Source organism: Gobius niger, assembly GCF_951799975.1.
Source record: "Gobius niger genome assembly, chromosome: 4".
In the NCBI taxonomy this organism is placed as follows: domain Eukaryota; kingdom Metazoa; phylum Chordata; class Actinopteri; order Gobiiformes; family Gobiidae; genus Gobius; species Gobius niger.
Genome location: NC_136855.1, coordinates 17,533,113 through 17,551,703, shown reverse-complemented (window position 1 = coordinate 17,551,703; position 18,591 = coordinate 17,533,113). Strand labels below are relative to the sequence as shown.

Below are 18,591 nucleotides of genomic sequence, written 5' to 3'. Positions count from 1 at the left end.
CCAATATTTAGTATTTTAATTTAGTCCGTGTGAAGAGGGGTATATTTCAAGCATGTACAATATTTACCACATTAACTGAAATAGGTGACTACATTTATAGGGTAATTTTATTTGGTGAGCAGTTCAACTTTGACCGCTGTAATTACGCTTACACTTTTATGAAGTCATAAACTGTAGACTTTTATTCCTTATTTTCAGAGGTTCTAAATTTGAAATATATTATACAACTGTCTCAAATCATATTTTTTTTTACAATGTTAATAAAGAATAGAGAGGAAAGGATAAAGATAAACTGCTAATAGTTAAAGAGGTCTGTTTTGAGTTTCTGTATCTCTCAGACTTTTTTATCTTAATGGTTTCACACTTTGGTCAAGGTTTCCACTTTCGATTTATTTTATTTTTAATGCTTGTGCATAAACAAGTTTTGAAGTGAGTGCTCCTTTACTTCAGTGCAGATTTGGAGGCGCTTACAGCCACACTGTATTACATTTATATACAGGGTTGGATCATTAGTCTCAATAGAGATATTGCTGCTTTAAAGGCTGCGTTAAATGCATTAATTCCTTAGTATTCCTTGGTATACTGAGAGTTTTATCTGTTGAGTTTACGTGAGTTTAGATGTTCTTGTTACAGAGCAACATGTAACCTGGAATGTTCCACAGTGTGACTTTAACCTTTATAGGGCACTCATTGAAATACTTTGGAAAAAATAGCCTACTTTCAAATTAAGAGTGTCATTGGGGGACATAACACAAGTTTGGTTCTGTTGTAGCATTTTTAATTTTTTTTCAATATCATACAGAAAATCAATGTAAACCAAGTTACTATATTTTGTACATTGCCCTTTAAATTGTGAAAAAATACAAAAGGTTTATATATAAATCATACATAAAGTACTTTTCAGTTCTTTTGTCAAGAAAATACTGTAAGTATGAATAATAGGTGCAACGGGCATATCCAAATATGGACAAAACAAATTAACTTTGGGTTTAAGTGCCTTTTTCATGCCTTAATTTCACTTATATCACTGCGTCCTCTAAAACCAACACATATGTCACCACTTAGCACAGTTATTCACCAATAAATTTGTGAGTTTCATCAACTTATCATGGTTAGTTTTCAAGTTATGTAAAGAAATGTACCATGAATTTAGCCAGACTTGGGACTTTTTCAGACTTCAGAGAAAACAGTTAGTTGAGAGCGCAACCGGTCTTTGCTGATTGGTCAAATGCCAAAGAGGTGGGATCTGTGATGTAGGGTGATGTCTTCTGATTGGCTGAGTGAGGACCACATGCTTCTTCACCTTACTGATGTGCAGCAGGGAGGCCATATGTAAAGGGTTAACTGTGAATCCTGTGGGACCCATATATTCTTAACACATTTGTCTTCTCCCCAGAGTTTTTCCTGGAGCTCCTGGACACGTCGGAGAGGTCCCTCAACAGCATGTTCACTCAGACGTATGGGAAACTGTACATCCAGAACTCAGAGATCTTCCAGGACCTTTTCACGGAGCTAAAGCGCTACTATACCGGCGGCAACGTCAACCTGGAGGAGATGCTCAACGACTTCTGGTCCAAACTACTGGAGCGCATGTTTCAGCTGCTCAACTCGCAGTACCACTTCACGGACGACTACCTGGAGTGTGTCAGTAAATACATGGACCAGCTAAAGCCCTTTGGAGACGTGCCCAGGAAACTGAAGGCACAGGTGACCAGGGCCTTCATCGCGGCAAGGACTTTTGTGCAGGGGCTGATGGTGGGCAGAGAGGTGGCCAACAGAGTCGCTAAGGTGAGTCAAGTTAGTATGTGGTGTTTGTTGAATGACGGTGATGCAGCCGGTCAGGATGCTCTCTGTTGTCCCTTTGTAGTAGGAGCACCTGCTGGGACTCTGGCTCTTCTATGAAAAGTAAGAAGACAGTTAAAAGAAATAAAAGATACTGTAGTGCTTTCTTGACCTGTGATGTAGTGTTGTGGACCAGGATAGGTTCTCTGCGCTGTCCAATAAGCCCACAACAATCTCTTTGCCTTTCTCCACAAGGCCAAGATGAAAATGCAGATAAAGATTACAACAAGATACGAGGGCAGGGCGATATGGCCTAAAATCTATATCACGATATAAAAAAGAAATATCACGATAACGATATATTTGACAATATGATTGACAATGGACAAAATACTTCAAAATCCCACCCTTATACTTATTGGGAAGATTGATCGCAAATATGATCTAATCTAGCAATTAGGGCAGTGCGATGTGGCCTAACATCTATATCACGATGTAGAAAAGAAATATCACGATACCGATATATTTGACAATATAATTGACAACGGACAAAATACTTCAAAATCCCACCCTTATACTTATTGGGAAGATTGATCGCAAATATGATCTAATCTAGCAATTAGGGCAGTGCGATGTGGCCTAACATCTATATCACGATGTAGAAAAGAAATATCACGATACCGATATATTTGACAATATAATTGACAACGGACAAAATACTTCAAAATCCCACCCTTATACTTATTGGGAAGATTGATCGCAAATATGATCTAATCTAGCAATTAGGGCAGTGTGATGTGGCCTAAAATCTATATCACGATAAAAAAAAGAAATATCATGATAACGATATATTTGACGATATAATTGACAATGTACAAATAACTTCAAAATTCCAGCCTTATGCCTATTGGGAAGTTAAAATCAGTGATATTTTATTCCTTTTTTTAACGGCATACTAAGTTCCTCACAAATAAGATCTACTCAAGCAACTGTTTGTCTTAGAAAACAATATTTCTAGACAAAGGAATAAACTAACCTTTCACTAGTTGCAGCTTTGTCTTCAACAATTGCCCTGATTTGTGTATGTGTGCCACTACTTCAGTCCTAAACATTGTAAATTATTCATGGCCCTGTACATTCAGTATTTCTTAATTGCAGCCTAATTATTTACACCAAGTACTCTACCCTGCCAATGCTGTATATTTTATGAACATCTGCTCTGGTAAACATTAGATGAGTAGGCGCTCATGCACCGGGATTAGCAAATTGACCAAAGGAGGAGATTACAGACCAGTCCACTTAGCATATTGTCTTTAAGTCAGGCAGTGTTTCCGTTCTATAAACTATTTGTTGACTTGCAGTATTTTTAGATTTATACTCATACAATCCCCCTGCCGTCTTATCCGTCCGTGCTTATGCTTTTTCAAATTAAAATATGTTCATAATGCTCGCCCACATTGGAGATTAGAAATGCATTATGGGAGTTTAGTTTCTAAATCCATGTTAAACATTGAAAGTTACGCAACTGTGAAATGATGTAACCAAATCTGTTTACCAGACTGATGGGGAGGTGCCGTGGCTCTGTCTCATGAAAAATGAGAAACATGTCAGCCATGATACGGCTTAGACACAAGGAAATTATTCATGTTCTGTATGCAAGTAAGGAAAAGTAAAAAAAATATACATATACATTCTGAAACAGGGAGTGCAGTATTCTTCCAATGCCACATCCTCTGTTCCTAGTAAAATCCTAAATATCACAAAGAAAATGTTAAACCAGCAAAATTCTTGTATGTAAATAGGTTATAATTGTGTTGATTATGCTCATTCAGATTTTTACTAAACGTTGAATCTCTGAAATATATTGTAGTCAGTGCATTTGAACGCAAGAAGCTGCTAAATGAGGTGTCACAAATATTTGTCATTGCTTGTGTAAACAACCAGTTTTTCATTTTGAAATACAAATCCATCAGTCTTTGCTTTTGGCTGAAAATCCACAGCTCCTGCCTCCATGCATTTTCTGAAATCGGTTTGATATATTCTCAGTGCGCACAAACAGCTGGCCCCTCGTAATTAGGGAGCCCCGTGAAAGTGTATGTGCAGAATCAGATATACTGGAGTGTGCCCCGCTGCCATCACACCCTCTCCACGGAGTCGGGCCTCTTCAATTGTTTATCAGCGTCTCTTCGCCAGTCTCCACCGCCCCTCTGTGGACCGGGCCGTTTTGATGAAAAGTTAAAAGGAATACCTCTGTACATCAGCCAAGCCACACTCTGAAAGGGGGTCCCGGATCACTCTGGATCAAATCCCACATTCCCGATCCTTCATAAATAATGGAGCATAGCAGGAAATGCAGAGGGAGCGCTGGGCCTGTCAGGAAAATGAGCTGTGGAAGTGAGCGGAGGTGTAAAGTTGTTCAACACGACACATGACCTTGACCCAGCAGTGCCCCCCCCCTTGTCAAACGCTCCAGGGATCGAAACACTAACGGCATTGCTTCTTTTAGCATTACAGAACAGATTTTCATTGTGCATATTTCAATTGGTAGAAGTCCTTGTTCAAATCAATAGATCTGAACCGATAGTGTTTAAACTCTTAACCCTCACCTGAACCGAGCACATTATCTCCAGTTTGGCCTTACCCAAATTTAAAAACGTATTGAAAAAAAGCATCAAAAGAGTGGCAAAAAGAAGAAGAAAACAAGGATGGAAACGCATTTAAATTGTAACTGAAAAAGTGGCAAAACAAAGTGATAAACGTGCAGAAAAAATGTGTCCAAAACGCAATAAAAAAGCCATACAAATCAATCAAAGAGCAACAAAAAAGTATTAATAAAGCAACAAGAGTGTGACGACAAAAACAATGCAGCAAGAGCAACAAAAGAGTGACAAAAATGAGATGAACAAGACAGTGAACAACTCGAGGAAAATAATCCGTTTAAGATGAGTTTTCTGGGTGAGACGTTACTCTGGCCAGAAGCTTTTAGATTTGGGTAAAGCCGTGTTGATGGGATGATTGGGGGGTCTTTCATTTCCCCCGGTGTCTCTGGCCAGAAAACTATCCTTGCAACTTTCCTGCTCCGGGTTGGAGGCCCCAATACACACTAATGGAGTCACAACGAAGAAGCTAACAGGCTAACGGGCAAAGCTAGCTGTGGGCTAGCGCCACTTAAACAGTATTTACAGCCAAGTTGCAGCCAAATAATCTCCATTGTGTAATCGGATGTACAATATCCCTCTCTCACGTTGTCTTTTCTGTCAGCGTAGTATTTACAATTAATGAGTAAAAAACGGCAACATGTTACGACAATTGCAGTGGCGCTTATGGCCTCTAGGTGCATGAGTTACTTAGAACTGCTTTAAGCGGGAGCAAGAGGTTTAATAGTGTTTTTTTGTTTGCATAGTGAAATTAGACCACTGCATCTGACCCATCTATCAAAGCTGCTGGCGAAATGTGTCAGGAGCATTGAGCAGCAGCGTCCGGCGACCAGGTTTCTAGGTTTGGCTTCGGAGCTGGTGGATCGTCCCATTGTGCATGTTTTGGGGACATGTTCTTGGAGAAAAAACACAATGAAATACGATACCTTTTATTGAATCTAACTTCTACAATGGAATAACTAATGAGACTGTAAACATAACAATGACAAACTAAAGAAGCAAGTAGACTCTCCTTTGCCTCCTCCAGTGTAATCATGGGGATGACACAATCTTCAGATGCTTTTTTAAATGCCTCTAGCTATTATTTAACTTAACTCAATGAAACTTTGCTGAGAACACTGCTCGAAGGAATACTGTGACATAATTGTGTATGTTAGAGCTGCGCTATCTCCCTCTTTTTATATTGTCTTTCGTACTGGACCGCTTCTATTAGATTCTGTGCACTGCGGGGGAATACAGTGGTTTTGTGGGACCACAACTTTTGTCGTCATAAATCATTATCTGCGGCGCTAGACCCTCCTATTTTTATTATAGCACTAAAGGCCTTGGACCACAGACTCTAATGCCGGTATAGTAGCAGTTATGGGAAAAAAGCGTTTTGATATAGGAGCGCTAATACTTTGAGTGAAGCATTTGCACATTTCTTTAAATCCATTCTGTGATTTCTTGAAGGAGCATTTAAATGTTTTTGCTGAGCGCGCAGAGGCTAATAAGAGAATCTCACCACTGTGCCCATTTAGGAGCTGCTGGGGTGCGCTGCGCAATCAGACAGTGTATTTCCAATGCAAATGGCCTGAGCCCAGCTGGCATGCAACAGTTATTGGACGACTTAAGGGATTTGTCCTCCACGACTGTACAACTCTGACATTCAGTCTTTTTATAACTTACCAGTGAGGCTTGCATGATTGCCAATTTCATCCGTCAGTTTGACTTCCTCACGCCTGTGGTTTATGTAAAATGTATTTTGTTTGCACAGACGGTGTACTTGATGTCGCTTCAGATTATGTCAGAATTTGCGCCCCTTTTTACAATAAATTTGTTTATTGCTGTCAGATGTTCATAGACAATGACATTGTAATATATAGGTCTTGGCAATCCCTCAGTCATCCAGGCAAAGTCCATAGCAACAAGGGGCGGCAGTGGTTCGATCCCATTGTGTCTTTGGGCAAGACTCGTCACTCTGTGTGACCGTGGATTGGCTGTCCTGTCTGTCATTTGTCCCCAAGGCAGCAATAGTTGAAACGTACCATCATGGACTTTGAGAGTACTAAAAAGTGTTATGTAAGATTGATTCATTGCAAATGGAGTGGACATTCTTTTCCACTCCACCAAGAGGCTGTATCAGTTCTGTAGTGGGCAATGGTTGTGTCCCTGGCCTAGACACATCAACATGGCCGACTCCTGTCACAGTGTGCAACTGGTAGCGATAGAAAGGGCATTCACAAAAACACACAAAAACAACCGTAATTAAATTTTAGTGCTCCCTTTTGAAAATGATCTCAAAACCAGCAGAGATACACAGCTTTCTGGCTTACATTAGTTCCTATTGAACCCACGGCCCGTTGGTGTGAATTTTCTATCAAAATGCATATTTCATGGCGTATTGCATATTGAACACAGCCGCTGGTACGAGTGTCAGAGCCTCATGCAAAGCTGAATGAGCAAGTCAGATACGAAAAGTCAAGTTGACATGGCACATCGGCTGGTCTCCTTTACCCATCTGTCTTTTTCATTTCCCACGATAGTTTTAAGCAGAGCAGAGCACTGACGATCACGAAGCATACATAATTACCCCTAACAGGCTGTAGCACGGTCATGTCGTCATGCAATGAGGACATCTCTCTCCATAGAAAAACACATTTCATTTGATTTGCACTGAGCAGTGCTCCCTGGATTAGGAGCGGGATATGTTGAGATTATAGTTCATGATGACCATTAAGGAGTTTTATCCCAGTGGTACTTAAAACACAGCTCACATTAAAGTCAGTGAGCGTGAGATTACAGGGATTTGAACCATTTTGAACGGTTTAAAGTTGAGGTATTTAGTGCACTTATCACTCACAGAGGCAGGGAGGCGGTCCCGAATACACGCCGCATGTTGAGTGAGGATGTTTAGAGGAAGAAGAGGGATTTGTTCTTCCTGATGCCTCATAGTCATGTCATGTTGATCTCATTATATACTCATTTCCAGCCACGAACTGTCACATCGCTTTAGCTCCGGGGCGACTCCACACACTGCATTTACCTTCGGTCACAGCGCGGGCATTATGCAGCATTTTAATTGCTGCTGCGTGGGACAAGCCGTAATTACCACATAGAGTCATAACTATATAATGGTCTTTAGTTACTTTCCTGCATGATTTACATACTGCAGTGTGCAGTGAAGACATTTAACACACAGGAACTGTACAGTGCTTTTGTTGTACTTTACTTTGAAGCACAGTAATACTGGTTAATGGGATAAAAAAAATATGGAGGATAATGGACTTTGCAACCCTTATTACCATTTAAATACAGCTATATTTCTTGTTTATTTATCAAAGGTTATGATTATAAGGATTAGTTATTATAATTTCATTAAATAAATGAGGTACTTGTCCTATCTTGTCCTATAATTACCATGTTACAAATGTTTTATTTACTGTGCGATATCCTATTACCATGCTATTACTATGGTGCTTACTGAAGCTCGTTCATGCTAGCAATTTGGCTGAGTTTTTGAAGCCAGCACCATTATTTAGAATCGCGCAAAAATGAAATGTAGCAATGTATAGCATGAAATCAGATGATTGATTTTTTTTAAATGTCCAATGTTCATTTGCACCAACAAGTCAACACTGCACTGTTTCTGAGTGCGGCCTGAAAACAGCTTTGTTTCAGTGCAGTAACTGGTTTTCTCTTGATGTCTTGATGGGAACTTCTGGAACAAAGTGAATATAGGGAGTTAAGTAAAGTGCTTCTCGTGGTTATTATTTAGCTTGGTATGTGCAAAATAAGAAAAAGTTGATAAAGAACTACAAATCAACCACAAAATGCAAAAAAAAAAGTTTTTTCAAAACAGTTATTTAAAATAGCATTATCACATAACAGACACAATTGACGAAAACAAAGATGAAAATGCAACAAAAGAGCAACAAAAACGTAAATGGGTAATGGTCACATTTATATAGGGCCTTTCTACCTGCTTTAGGCCCTCAAAGCTCTTTACATCAAGGAACCAGTCACCCATTAACACAGTGACAGTGTGCACCTGCAGGATTTGTGCCGCCAAGACGACCCGCTCTACTCTCTGCGCCACTGTCGCCCCGACGTGAGAAAAAAGTGCCAAAAGAGCAACAGAAGAATGAAAAAAAAAGTCAAAAAAGTGCCGACAACGTGAGAAGAGATCTGTTTAGCTGAGTTTCAGCTTTCAAATGAGGCATTGCACTGGCCTATAAGCTGTAAGCTTTAAGATTTGGGTAAAACTGAACTGGAGAAAATGCACTTGGTTAAGGCAGGGGTTATGAGGTTAATGTATATCGAAGTGACATTGAGACCATTGAGACCATTGAGAGTATCGATTGGATTCTATTAGAAATTCATGCTGGGAGATGAAGTCATAGAGATCGTCCTGAAAGGAGAGATTTATGAATGTATAACATGGGACATGAAGATAGATGCTGTGACAATTTGACTTAGATTGAGGTAGAAATTGCCAGCCGCACTGTTACACTTTATCTAAATGGAAAAAAAAGAGTAGATTGGCAAACTTTTCACAGCAAATTCATAGCCTACAAAAGTTGGAAAAGACTAAACTTTGGGCAGCGGCCTGGCTCAGGGCAGATTAGGTGACCTCGTCCATCTCAGAATGTGGAGCTGCTCTGTTTCCCAGCAGAGGTCCACTCTAGTCCACTATGCACCAGACACACACAAGCACACACACAAGCACGCACACACACACACACACACACACACACACACACACACACACACACACACACACACACACACACACACACATGCCCCTTTCTGTCTCTCCACTCAGCACTCACCCTCGCCATCTCTTCGCTTCACTTCCCCGCACTCCTTCCTCTCCTGTCTCTCTCCTTCCTTCCCCCCCCTCTCGTCTGGCACTGGTCTCCCACAGCTTGCCGGGGATGAGGCCACAGTGGCGGTGCTGCGGCGGCAGATGGGAGCTGGCTCAGAACGGTTTGGCTCGTCAAAAGGGAAATGTGCCGCACCAAAGATGTCCTTTTTAATTAAAAGATTTTGATCTGAGGCGAGCTGCAGACTGTTGGAGAGTGACAGACAGCATGCATCAGTGGAAGGCACCATAAAAACGCATAATGAAGTAATGTTCTCAGTGCGACGCTTTGTACAGGACATATTTCATAACTCCGAGATGAAAGTCTGTCGGACATTTCAAAGGAGATAAAGGAAAATCCGTTTTGCATATGCTACATACCCAATGCTTTTTTATTTTGATATTCAATTGTGGTTTTGATATCCCTATTAATTTCCCTTGTATATTTTGGTCAAATACTGCTATGCCGAACTTGACACTGCCCAATCTCGTCTGATGTTGGAAGCTAAGCTTGGCCGGGCTTGATGAGTATGGGAGAGCGTGCGGGAAGACCAAGACACTTCACTCCCAATTGCTTATGCATAAAAGTGGTGTTTGAGTGAGGGGTCGGAGGGACCATCCATCTACTTCTGGGCAGCTGTGGCTACATACCACCATTTAGTGTGGAGAGAGGTGAATAATTGCTTAGTGACCTGTCTGTGAATGATGCCAAATAAATATCCTCTCAATTTAGAGTGTATTCCTTTATAGGGCAAGTGACTACTTTTGCTAATTTTTGCACATTTTACATAAGGCCTCCCTGCTGCACATCAGTAAGGCATGAAACATGTAGTCCTCACTCAGCCAATCATAAGAGACCACCCTACATCACAGGTCCCGCTACTAGGGCGTTTGAGCAGAGACCGGTTGCGCTCTAAACTTCTTGTTTTCTCTGAAGTCTAAAAAAGACCCAAGTCTGGCTAAATTCATGGTACATTTCTTTACATAACATGAAAACTAACCATGGTAAGTTGATGAAACTCACACATTTTTTGGTGAATAACTTTTTTTTTTTTTATTAAAGAACCATTAAACCCTAGGACTATGTCTTTATGCTGCCAAAGGTTATTTTTAGTCAAATGTTTAGTCAATTAATATTGGACGAGAATATAAGACGAGAATCTAAGCTCTCCGTAGGTGAAAACTGTTTAATTCTATGTGCCTTGGTTCCTGAGAAATCCAAAGCTAAACAGAGGCTACTTTGATCAAAATCACTTTTTTTTCTTCAATATTCTGAGATAGCAGGGGTTTTATGCAACACTCTCCTCTCTGATTAAATCCTCTCTTCAACTCTCACCTCTATCCTCTCTGGATGGACAATAACATTATGGGAAGAGGCAAATGCCTCGTTGTTGACACGGTTTGAAGCACCGCGTGTTGCCGCAGATCGATTCCCTTTTATTGCATGTGCATTTAAACAGCCTGATTCTCAGATTGAAGACTTTACCAGGATGTTTCTCAGCCGTCCTTGGACTGATTTTGACCATTTAAAAACTCAGGTTTACAGCTGTTCGCTCGCAAAACACCACACACCCACGTAAAAGAAAAAAAGAAAAGAAATGCAATAATAATTGTGAAATGTCTTCACAAGTTTTTGATTATCATTTTTTTCACTTCTGTTCATCACAGAGCTACCAAAACACACACATAGGTGTATTAGAGTGTCTAGTTTCGTAATAAAAAATAAATGAATGCAAAACGAGTTTTTACGTTTTTGGCACTCAACGCATGCGGGCAAAAAAATCTGTTTTTTCAGTTTTTGGCACTCAATGTGTTAAGGGCAAGGAACTAAATATGGCGACGTCACTCACATTGATTTTCTGCATGATATTGAAGAATTTTGAAAAATGTTACAACACAACTAGCCTCGCCTTAGCCAGCCGTAAACTCCGGTCAATTATAATTTCCCTACATGTACGTCTGGGTCTGATCTTTGTGGCCGCGTTACATCGGTTGAATTTCAACCTGACTTTCAGCGAGCGGGGGAGGCGGGTGTTGTCGGTGACGTCAAGCATTTGCGCCGCATTTGCTGGTTTTAGTTCGGCAATGGCGGCGGATACGAAAGTAATGGAAGCTCTTCAATCCGTTCTGGCTCGGCTCCCAAATATCCAGAAATGAAAAGTGTAGCCTTGGAATGCGCAAGGAATGCTCCCAAGAGTTATGATAGAGTTATGATGGCTGCTTCACTCACTCGGGCGCATTACATACGTCACGACCAAACACTAGCGAAAATCAGATCCAATCGTTTCAAAGGAGTTCACCCCTCCCACCTGATAACGGAGCTCAATTGTGAAGGTCCAGACCCTTGTACGAAATGCAATGAGTACGAGGGTATGGTAAAACTAGGCTGTAACAGAACTAAACTTGTGTTATGTCCCCCAATAACAGCCTTCAATCGAAATAATTCATTTTAAAGTATTTCAATGAGTGCCCTATAAAGAGATATACTGCAGAGACAGACTTCACACAACAATGTCTTGGTTCTTTCTCGCTTGTGCTAAAATCGTTTTGACATCCGGCCCTGTCTCCACACCGGTCAAATCTCATTCCCTTTTACCGTCTGTGATTTGTGCTAGAGATTTTAGCATATCCGGGCACCACCATCTTTATTCACGCTGCACTTAGGAGAGGTTGTCAGCGCCGTGTTGTGACATTTGACCGGCACTTTCTTGGCAGCCGCTGGAGGACTGCTGTTGGGGCTTGACATTTGGGCCGATCTCTGGAGTCTGGAGGTGGACACTGCGCACGCTTGCTGTACTCACAGGAGACGCAGGGAAAGAAATCTAAGGACAAGGGAGTCAGCGCGGTGCGGACTTAGCTTTTAGCATGTTTGCACTTGTCTGTGTGAATCAAATAGAAGCCCCAAGTGCTGCTTATGAGTTGTCAGAGAACATCGTACATGTCAGGATGGATCAACAGAGGAGCCCCACAGCTGAACAGGGACAGTCTCAGCATCACTTCAGCCGCCCTCCGCTGCTCACATGTGGGTTTTTGTCACTGTCCGACATTTACGGATGTGACAGTGGCTCGTTTTAGTGCAGCCTCTGTGGACTGGTCTTTGGATACGTCTTACGTGTAACACGGGGTACTGAGTTAATAAGAAAAAAGTTTCTTATATTTGTCTTACTTTAAAGGGATATTACAGGATTTTTGACATAGGACCTCATTCCCTAGTTATCCAGAGTGTTTATTGTGTTTATTTCTGGAGATTTATTTATTTATTTATTTAATTCATGCAGTACTTATATTTGAAGAGTTTGGTGGTGTTAGGCTAGTGCTAGGCTAGTGCATGTCTTTGGTAACTAGTAGCCTGCATTAAAAACCTCTTCAAAATCATTGGGTAGTCCTCGAAACGTTGCCATATCTGATTTTTTAGAAAGCTCCTTTGTGAGTTCCATGTGTAATAATGCCGCCTGCAGGTAAACAGTTACTGTAGATAACCTAGGTAACCTAGCAGATCACTCCGCCGCTGCATCGCTTACAACCAGGAAGCTGATGCTGCTCAAATATAAGTTCTTTTAAATGCAAAATGGTTATATTTAAAAAATAAATGAAAAATAAATACATTTTTTATTGGTAATCTGGTGTTTTAAGTGATTTGCCTTGGGTGCACTGTGCTTGGGTCAGACTGTTTTTAATGCAGGCTACTAGTTACCATAGACATGCGCTAGCCTAGCACTAGCCTAGCACCACTAAACTCTTCAAATATAAGGACGGCATGAATTCAAAATATACATATATCTCCAGAAATCAACACCACTCTGGGTAACTAGGAAATGAGGCCCTATGTCAAATTCATGTTATTTATTTATTCATGCTAGCTATGTTAAATTTGTGTTGTTTTTGCTCTGTCATATCGTTTTATATAGAAATATAGACATTTTGCAATATGGTAATACTGTATATGTAAACAAAATAAAAGTCTAATTAACCTTCTCTTCTTTTAATTATTACATTTAGTGCAACATGCAGCTTGCTATAGCACCTGTTTTGATGAATAGTAATTCACCATGCTAAAATGTTCACCATTACGCAATATTGTTGTTCTCGTCTCTCACTTTTATTTTTATTTTCCTGAAATGTTTCAATCACTTTCTCTTGTTTTTGAGAATTGACAAAGTTTTGAAGATTATTCTGACATTTTACTTTGAAGCATTCGACTGGCTGAAAAATATAATAATTTTTGCCTGGCTCTACAACGACTAAATTACACGTTGTGGTTTCTGTTTCAAACCAAGCCTAAAGCAAAGGGAGGCAAGCATGAAGGTCTGATTTTCATCATTGCCAGAACAAAAAAGAGCCGAACCAAAAGAACCATTTTCTACAAATGTGTTACATTACATATGGCCTATAGTGGGATGTTCTACCAAAAATAAAAAATAAAAAATACTGACAGTATTTCCCACATTTCCTACAGGTATTTGATCTGTTATTTGCATAATAACATTTCCTAAAATCATCTAGGGGCCAGAGGTTCTGCTGGAGGGCTGGATTTGAACCCTGGGCCTGACATTGCCTACTCTGCTCTAAAGCATCTGTATTTTTATATTGAGCTGCCCGTGTTTGTTCATTTTACATCTTCTTGACAAGTGACACTGAATATAGACTAAGGACACACATAAATATATAGAGCTTGCATACAACGCCACCTTTACCATTGACCCATATAAACATTTTCTGCTCTGACACCCCTGTGATTAAGGTGTGACTATGTTTAGAGAACTAACGCAACCTGGTTAAGATCACCTTCATGCTCAGGGGGAGCCACTGGTGCGGACAGTCAATACAACGAATCCCAGGGCGGCTTTTAATGCTTTCATTCTTCTTGCCTAAAGCTTATGTTTATTAATGTTTAAGGGAAAACTAGCCATGTTGAAAGGTAAAGTCATACCTGATCAGATGGCTCCACGTCGCATGTTGGCTGATTCCCTCGACAAAGATATGTGTTCAAAGTGTAAAATGCTATAGTCACACAGGTGTGAGAAGAATAAAATCTGGTGTTTGCTTCGGAGTATGATCAGGGTTATTATCTGGTTAGTTTATTTGTTTGGAAGATCAGTTTATTTGACTTGTATGTATGGTCAAGAAGTAGTATCTATGTATTGAATGTGTTGTTAACTCATTCTTAATGGTGATTGGCTGAGCCGTTTTAAACCTTTTACATTTTTTACTTGATTTTCATGCTACATCAGTCTATTAAAGCACAAGCTTCTCTTTGGGAGCAGATGGTGCTCTGATTTGCGCTGTGATAGATTACTTATATTACTATTGACACTAATGGCAATAGAATTGTGTAGGGACTGTGAGGCGGTCTCACACCCTTGTCCCATCAGCTCAGAGTATCTCAACCTGTCACTATAATTATTACAGGGACATGGAGGCACTTTTTTGGCCACACGCTGCATGTGTCCCTCCAGTGTTCCCCTTGATTGGCCTTGGTAGCTCTCAATGTCATTGTCATTTCTCACAACTTCATTACTTGGTGGCACAAAGCAATTTTCCATTGTCTATGCTCGCCCCTGACTGCGAGCCCTGAAGGGAGTTCAGGCCATATGTGCATGACAACACCCTGTCGCACAGACAAGGTGGTGTTGTTTTTGTTAACCATCATTTAAACCAGTTTGTCTAAATCTGTTTGAGATTATGAAATGGTGCAATGGCGTCTTCGTTGTATGGAAATCAGTGAGACAGTTTAACAAAATCCTCATCAAAGAATAAACTAGGAATTAATTTTCTGGTGCCGCTTGTCTTCTGGTAACAGAATGACAATCTGCGATCACACATGTGCAGCAGTAGTTTTAGTGCCAAGTGCTGTGATCCTAGCTCCAAGACAAACTGTCGGTCCTGCTAAAACCTTATTGCACCTTTACACAGAAACAGATGAGACAATCTCTCTTTTTGTACCTTGAGTTTATTTTTAAAACTGAACTGTTGCTGTGCCATATACCACATTGCATCAAATAAAGACTGTGTTTAAGACATTTCTTCTGCGGCAGAGCTCTACATCCTTCTGTCCACTGTGACCAAATTCTCAGTCAGTTTTGTGTCAACAATTACTTGCACAGTCTGAGTGTTTTGTGTTGTAATCTAACAGCATTTTGCCTGAGATGGAGGCTGCATAATCCAGCCAAGCACAAGGGTCAGACTGAGCAACTGTTTTCAGCGTTTAACTGTATATTGTATTGATACAGTTATGATAAGTTATTTGTGGGAAATGATTGTGGTATAATGACTGGTTTTGTTTTGTTTGTGCTCAGTGGTACGAATGGGCCCCCATGTATTATGAGGCATTCATATAGTCTATTTTTAGAATTGCAAGTTACAGTTGAGAAAGTTTTAATTTCGTTTTTGGGGCTCATCAAGGATCTGTCCTTCCTGATACAGTAGCACCACAGTAATAACTACTTGGTTTATGCCTCTTATGCTCTATATTTGGTGTGAAATGCTTCATTTATCCACACAAAAACACTTACTACTCGTGATGATAGCACTTAAAGATGAGAAGTGTAGATTAGAGTTAATCTGAGTTTTGATCAGAGGCACACTAAAGCCCATTCATACTGTGAAATATTCCCTGCACTCCGCTGTAAATAAGCACTAACAAGATTATCAGATTATCTTTCATCCAGGGCCACTGCTGGGCACAGTATCAGCTACACGGAGAAACGGCTGTAAGATAATTGCAAAGTAGCGGGATCCATTTTAATGCAAATGTTCCACAGACTCACAAAGCTTAGAGGGAAGCCTCGAACAGGGCCTATGTGGAGAATGGAATATACGGTCACTGTGCTCAATAGCTTTCGGCGCTGGACTACAGTTAAAAAAAGAAAAGACCCTTGCATTTTCTCCATGTTTTGTTAATAAGCTGTCAAAAACTGGGCCAGCTTTAATTACACAAAGATTAATCCCAGAACTGTTTTTGTTCAATTATTCAATACAATTTTTTGAAAAATATTGTATTGTGCAAGATTACATGGGGAAATCTTTTAACCAGAGCAGAATGACTGATGCTTTAGGAGATCAACAATTAAACTGAAATTGCCTTTTAACTGACATAGCAGAGATTCACTTGGATAAGGAGAAGGCAATTTAAAGTATATGTGACTTAAAACTGCAACGTCTTTACTAAGGAGCAGGATTTTACACACTTAAGCAAACAGTGGTAGATTTCAACAATATTAGATTTCCGTGTATACACCATAAGAAGTTGAAATATGATACAAATGCTTTTATATACAGTAGATGAACCTATACTGTATAACACAACAAAAAATGGTGTAACTAGGCCTAGAATAAGTTCAAATGTACTTTTGTTTTTTTTAAAGTAGAAATGCCATATCTTCTTCAATTATAGCTTGTAAAAACATTAAGCGGCTCATTTACATTTACATTTTCTAAAATAAAATAGTGATGCAGTGTGAGATAGCGATATGTTTTATATGAATGTAATGAGAAAATGTAATCAAAATGAATCGGGTAACTATAACCATGAAACCTCTATGGCGGTGGAGCAGTTCATCATTGTGGTTAAGTTATTTATGGAGTTGTCTGGTGAACGCGTATGTTCTTAAATGGCCTGATCTGGATGTAAAGGTTACAGCTTTTACAAGTGCAGCGGCTGCAGACACAAAGGCTCTAAAAGTTGCGGTGAAACTGCTTCCTAAACACTGCTGCCAAATAGCATCTGATTTTCTCATCAACCTGCACTCAAGAACCCATTAGGCTTGATATACATTTAAACCTCTGATGACTTAAAGCCTATAGACTTAAATAAAGCTTTGGCCCTGATAGCTTAGTGAGTTTTTTGTTTGTTTTTGTTCTTTTCTTTGACTTATACTATCTCACATAATGTCTACGTTTGACCTCGACATATAAACATTATGCGTTATGCCTTTTATTGAATTTCATTGAAGTTTTTCTTAAGTTCTTCTTTACCCAGACTCTTTTCTCTCATGTCGGGTCACTGTGAGACATTTCCCGATAATTACACATTTGTAGACCTGTGTGTTTTGGAGAATAAATCTTGTTGGCGGCTGGTCTTTTCTCGTGTTTGCTTCATCTGTTTCCGCAGCATCTGTCTCTGTCTGTTTGTCCTGTGTCCATGGCTTCTCCTCAGCACCATCGTCCTCTGTTTGCGCCACATTTGTTTCAGACGAGCAAATGAAGAAATAGATGCGTGACTCTGGACAAAATGGCTTAACGGCATATGGGGGCATTCATTGGAAAATAGCTTTAAAGGGCTCCACAAGGCTTATAATGGAAGTTATTTTAGCCCGTAACAATGAAAAACACATTACTGTATGTCTGATTTGTATGAAAGAGAGGGAAGGTTTACAGAAACAACAAATACAAAGCTGTAATACCTTGATGGTGTGATGACTGGGATTGTTTTTGTATTCCATCCCTTTGAAACTTAAATGTTCTGTGTCCTTGTAGAATCATTTTGACCTCTTTATTATTGTATTTACCAACATTTGTGAAAATATGAATAACTGCTTATAAACTCACCAGTGCAAAGAATTGGGATGTTAATGTTTGAACTAGCTCCATTCTGTCATGGTTTCAGGTCCAGAAAAAAAATGGATACAGGAGCTTTAAACAAATACAAACAATAGACAATTGAGTGAGGTACAATTATGTTATTTGTTAATCGATAGACTTGCATTGACCACGACTGGTATAGGGCCATTGTTTTTCTAATTTAGAGAGCAGAAGGTGTATATTTAGAGATGGAGAGGTTGAGGAAGTTGGTGCTACGGCAGCAGCGGCGAAGGGTTTGAGCTAAGGATGCACTGATCGGATACTGATATCGGATATCGGCTCCAAATTTCCAGTACTGAACCGATACAAGTTTTGACTCCCAATGCCTTAAAAACACAACTTTCACCAACTAAACCTTAGTGAATATGGACATACTGTATGTCATTTTGAAGGGCAGCTAACTATTTTTGATTGCTGCGCAAAATGCCGCGGCTAGCAGCAGCATGCTAAAGCTAGCGGGAGCAAGCTAATGCTAACGGCTACTAATCAAGGCTGGGACAGAAATTATGATTGGATCACCTAAAGTAATAATTAGTAAAATTGGCATCGGTTAATATCGAATATCGGCAGATACTCAAATCCCCTAGTTTGAGCGTGAGCGTCAGAGCTAATGAGAGAGTGATTATAAGAATGTCTTGAGAGGTGATCGGAGACTGACTAATAGCAAAAAATAGACAACAGGAAGTGGGCGCAAGCTAGATACTGTTTTCCAAGTCACGTTAACACTCC

At 40.0% G+C, this 18,591-nt stretch overlaps 1 protein-coding gene across 2 annotated transcripts in view; it reads left to right on the top strand.

Annotated features, from left to right (window-relative positions):
• gpc6a (glypican 6a) overlaps positions 1 to 18,591 on the top strand; it is a 150,782-nt gene that overhangs the window by 78,059 nt on the left and 54,132 nt on the right. For both annotated transcript variants that reach the window (XM_079555328.1, XM_079555327.1), the window contains exon 3: positions 1,397 to 1,788. In XM_079555328.1, coding sequence (XP_079411454.1) covers positions 1,397 to 1,788 — 392 coding nt within the window. The remainder of the gene's footprint in view (positions 1 to 1,396; positions 1,789 to 18,591) is intronic.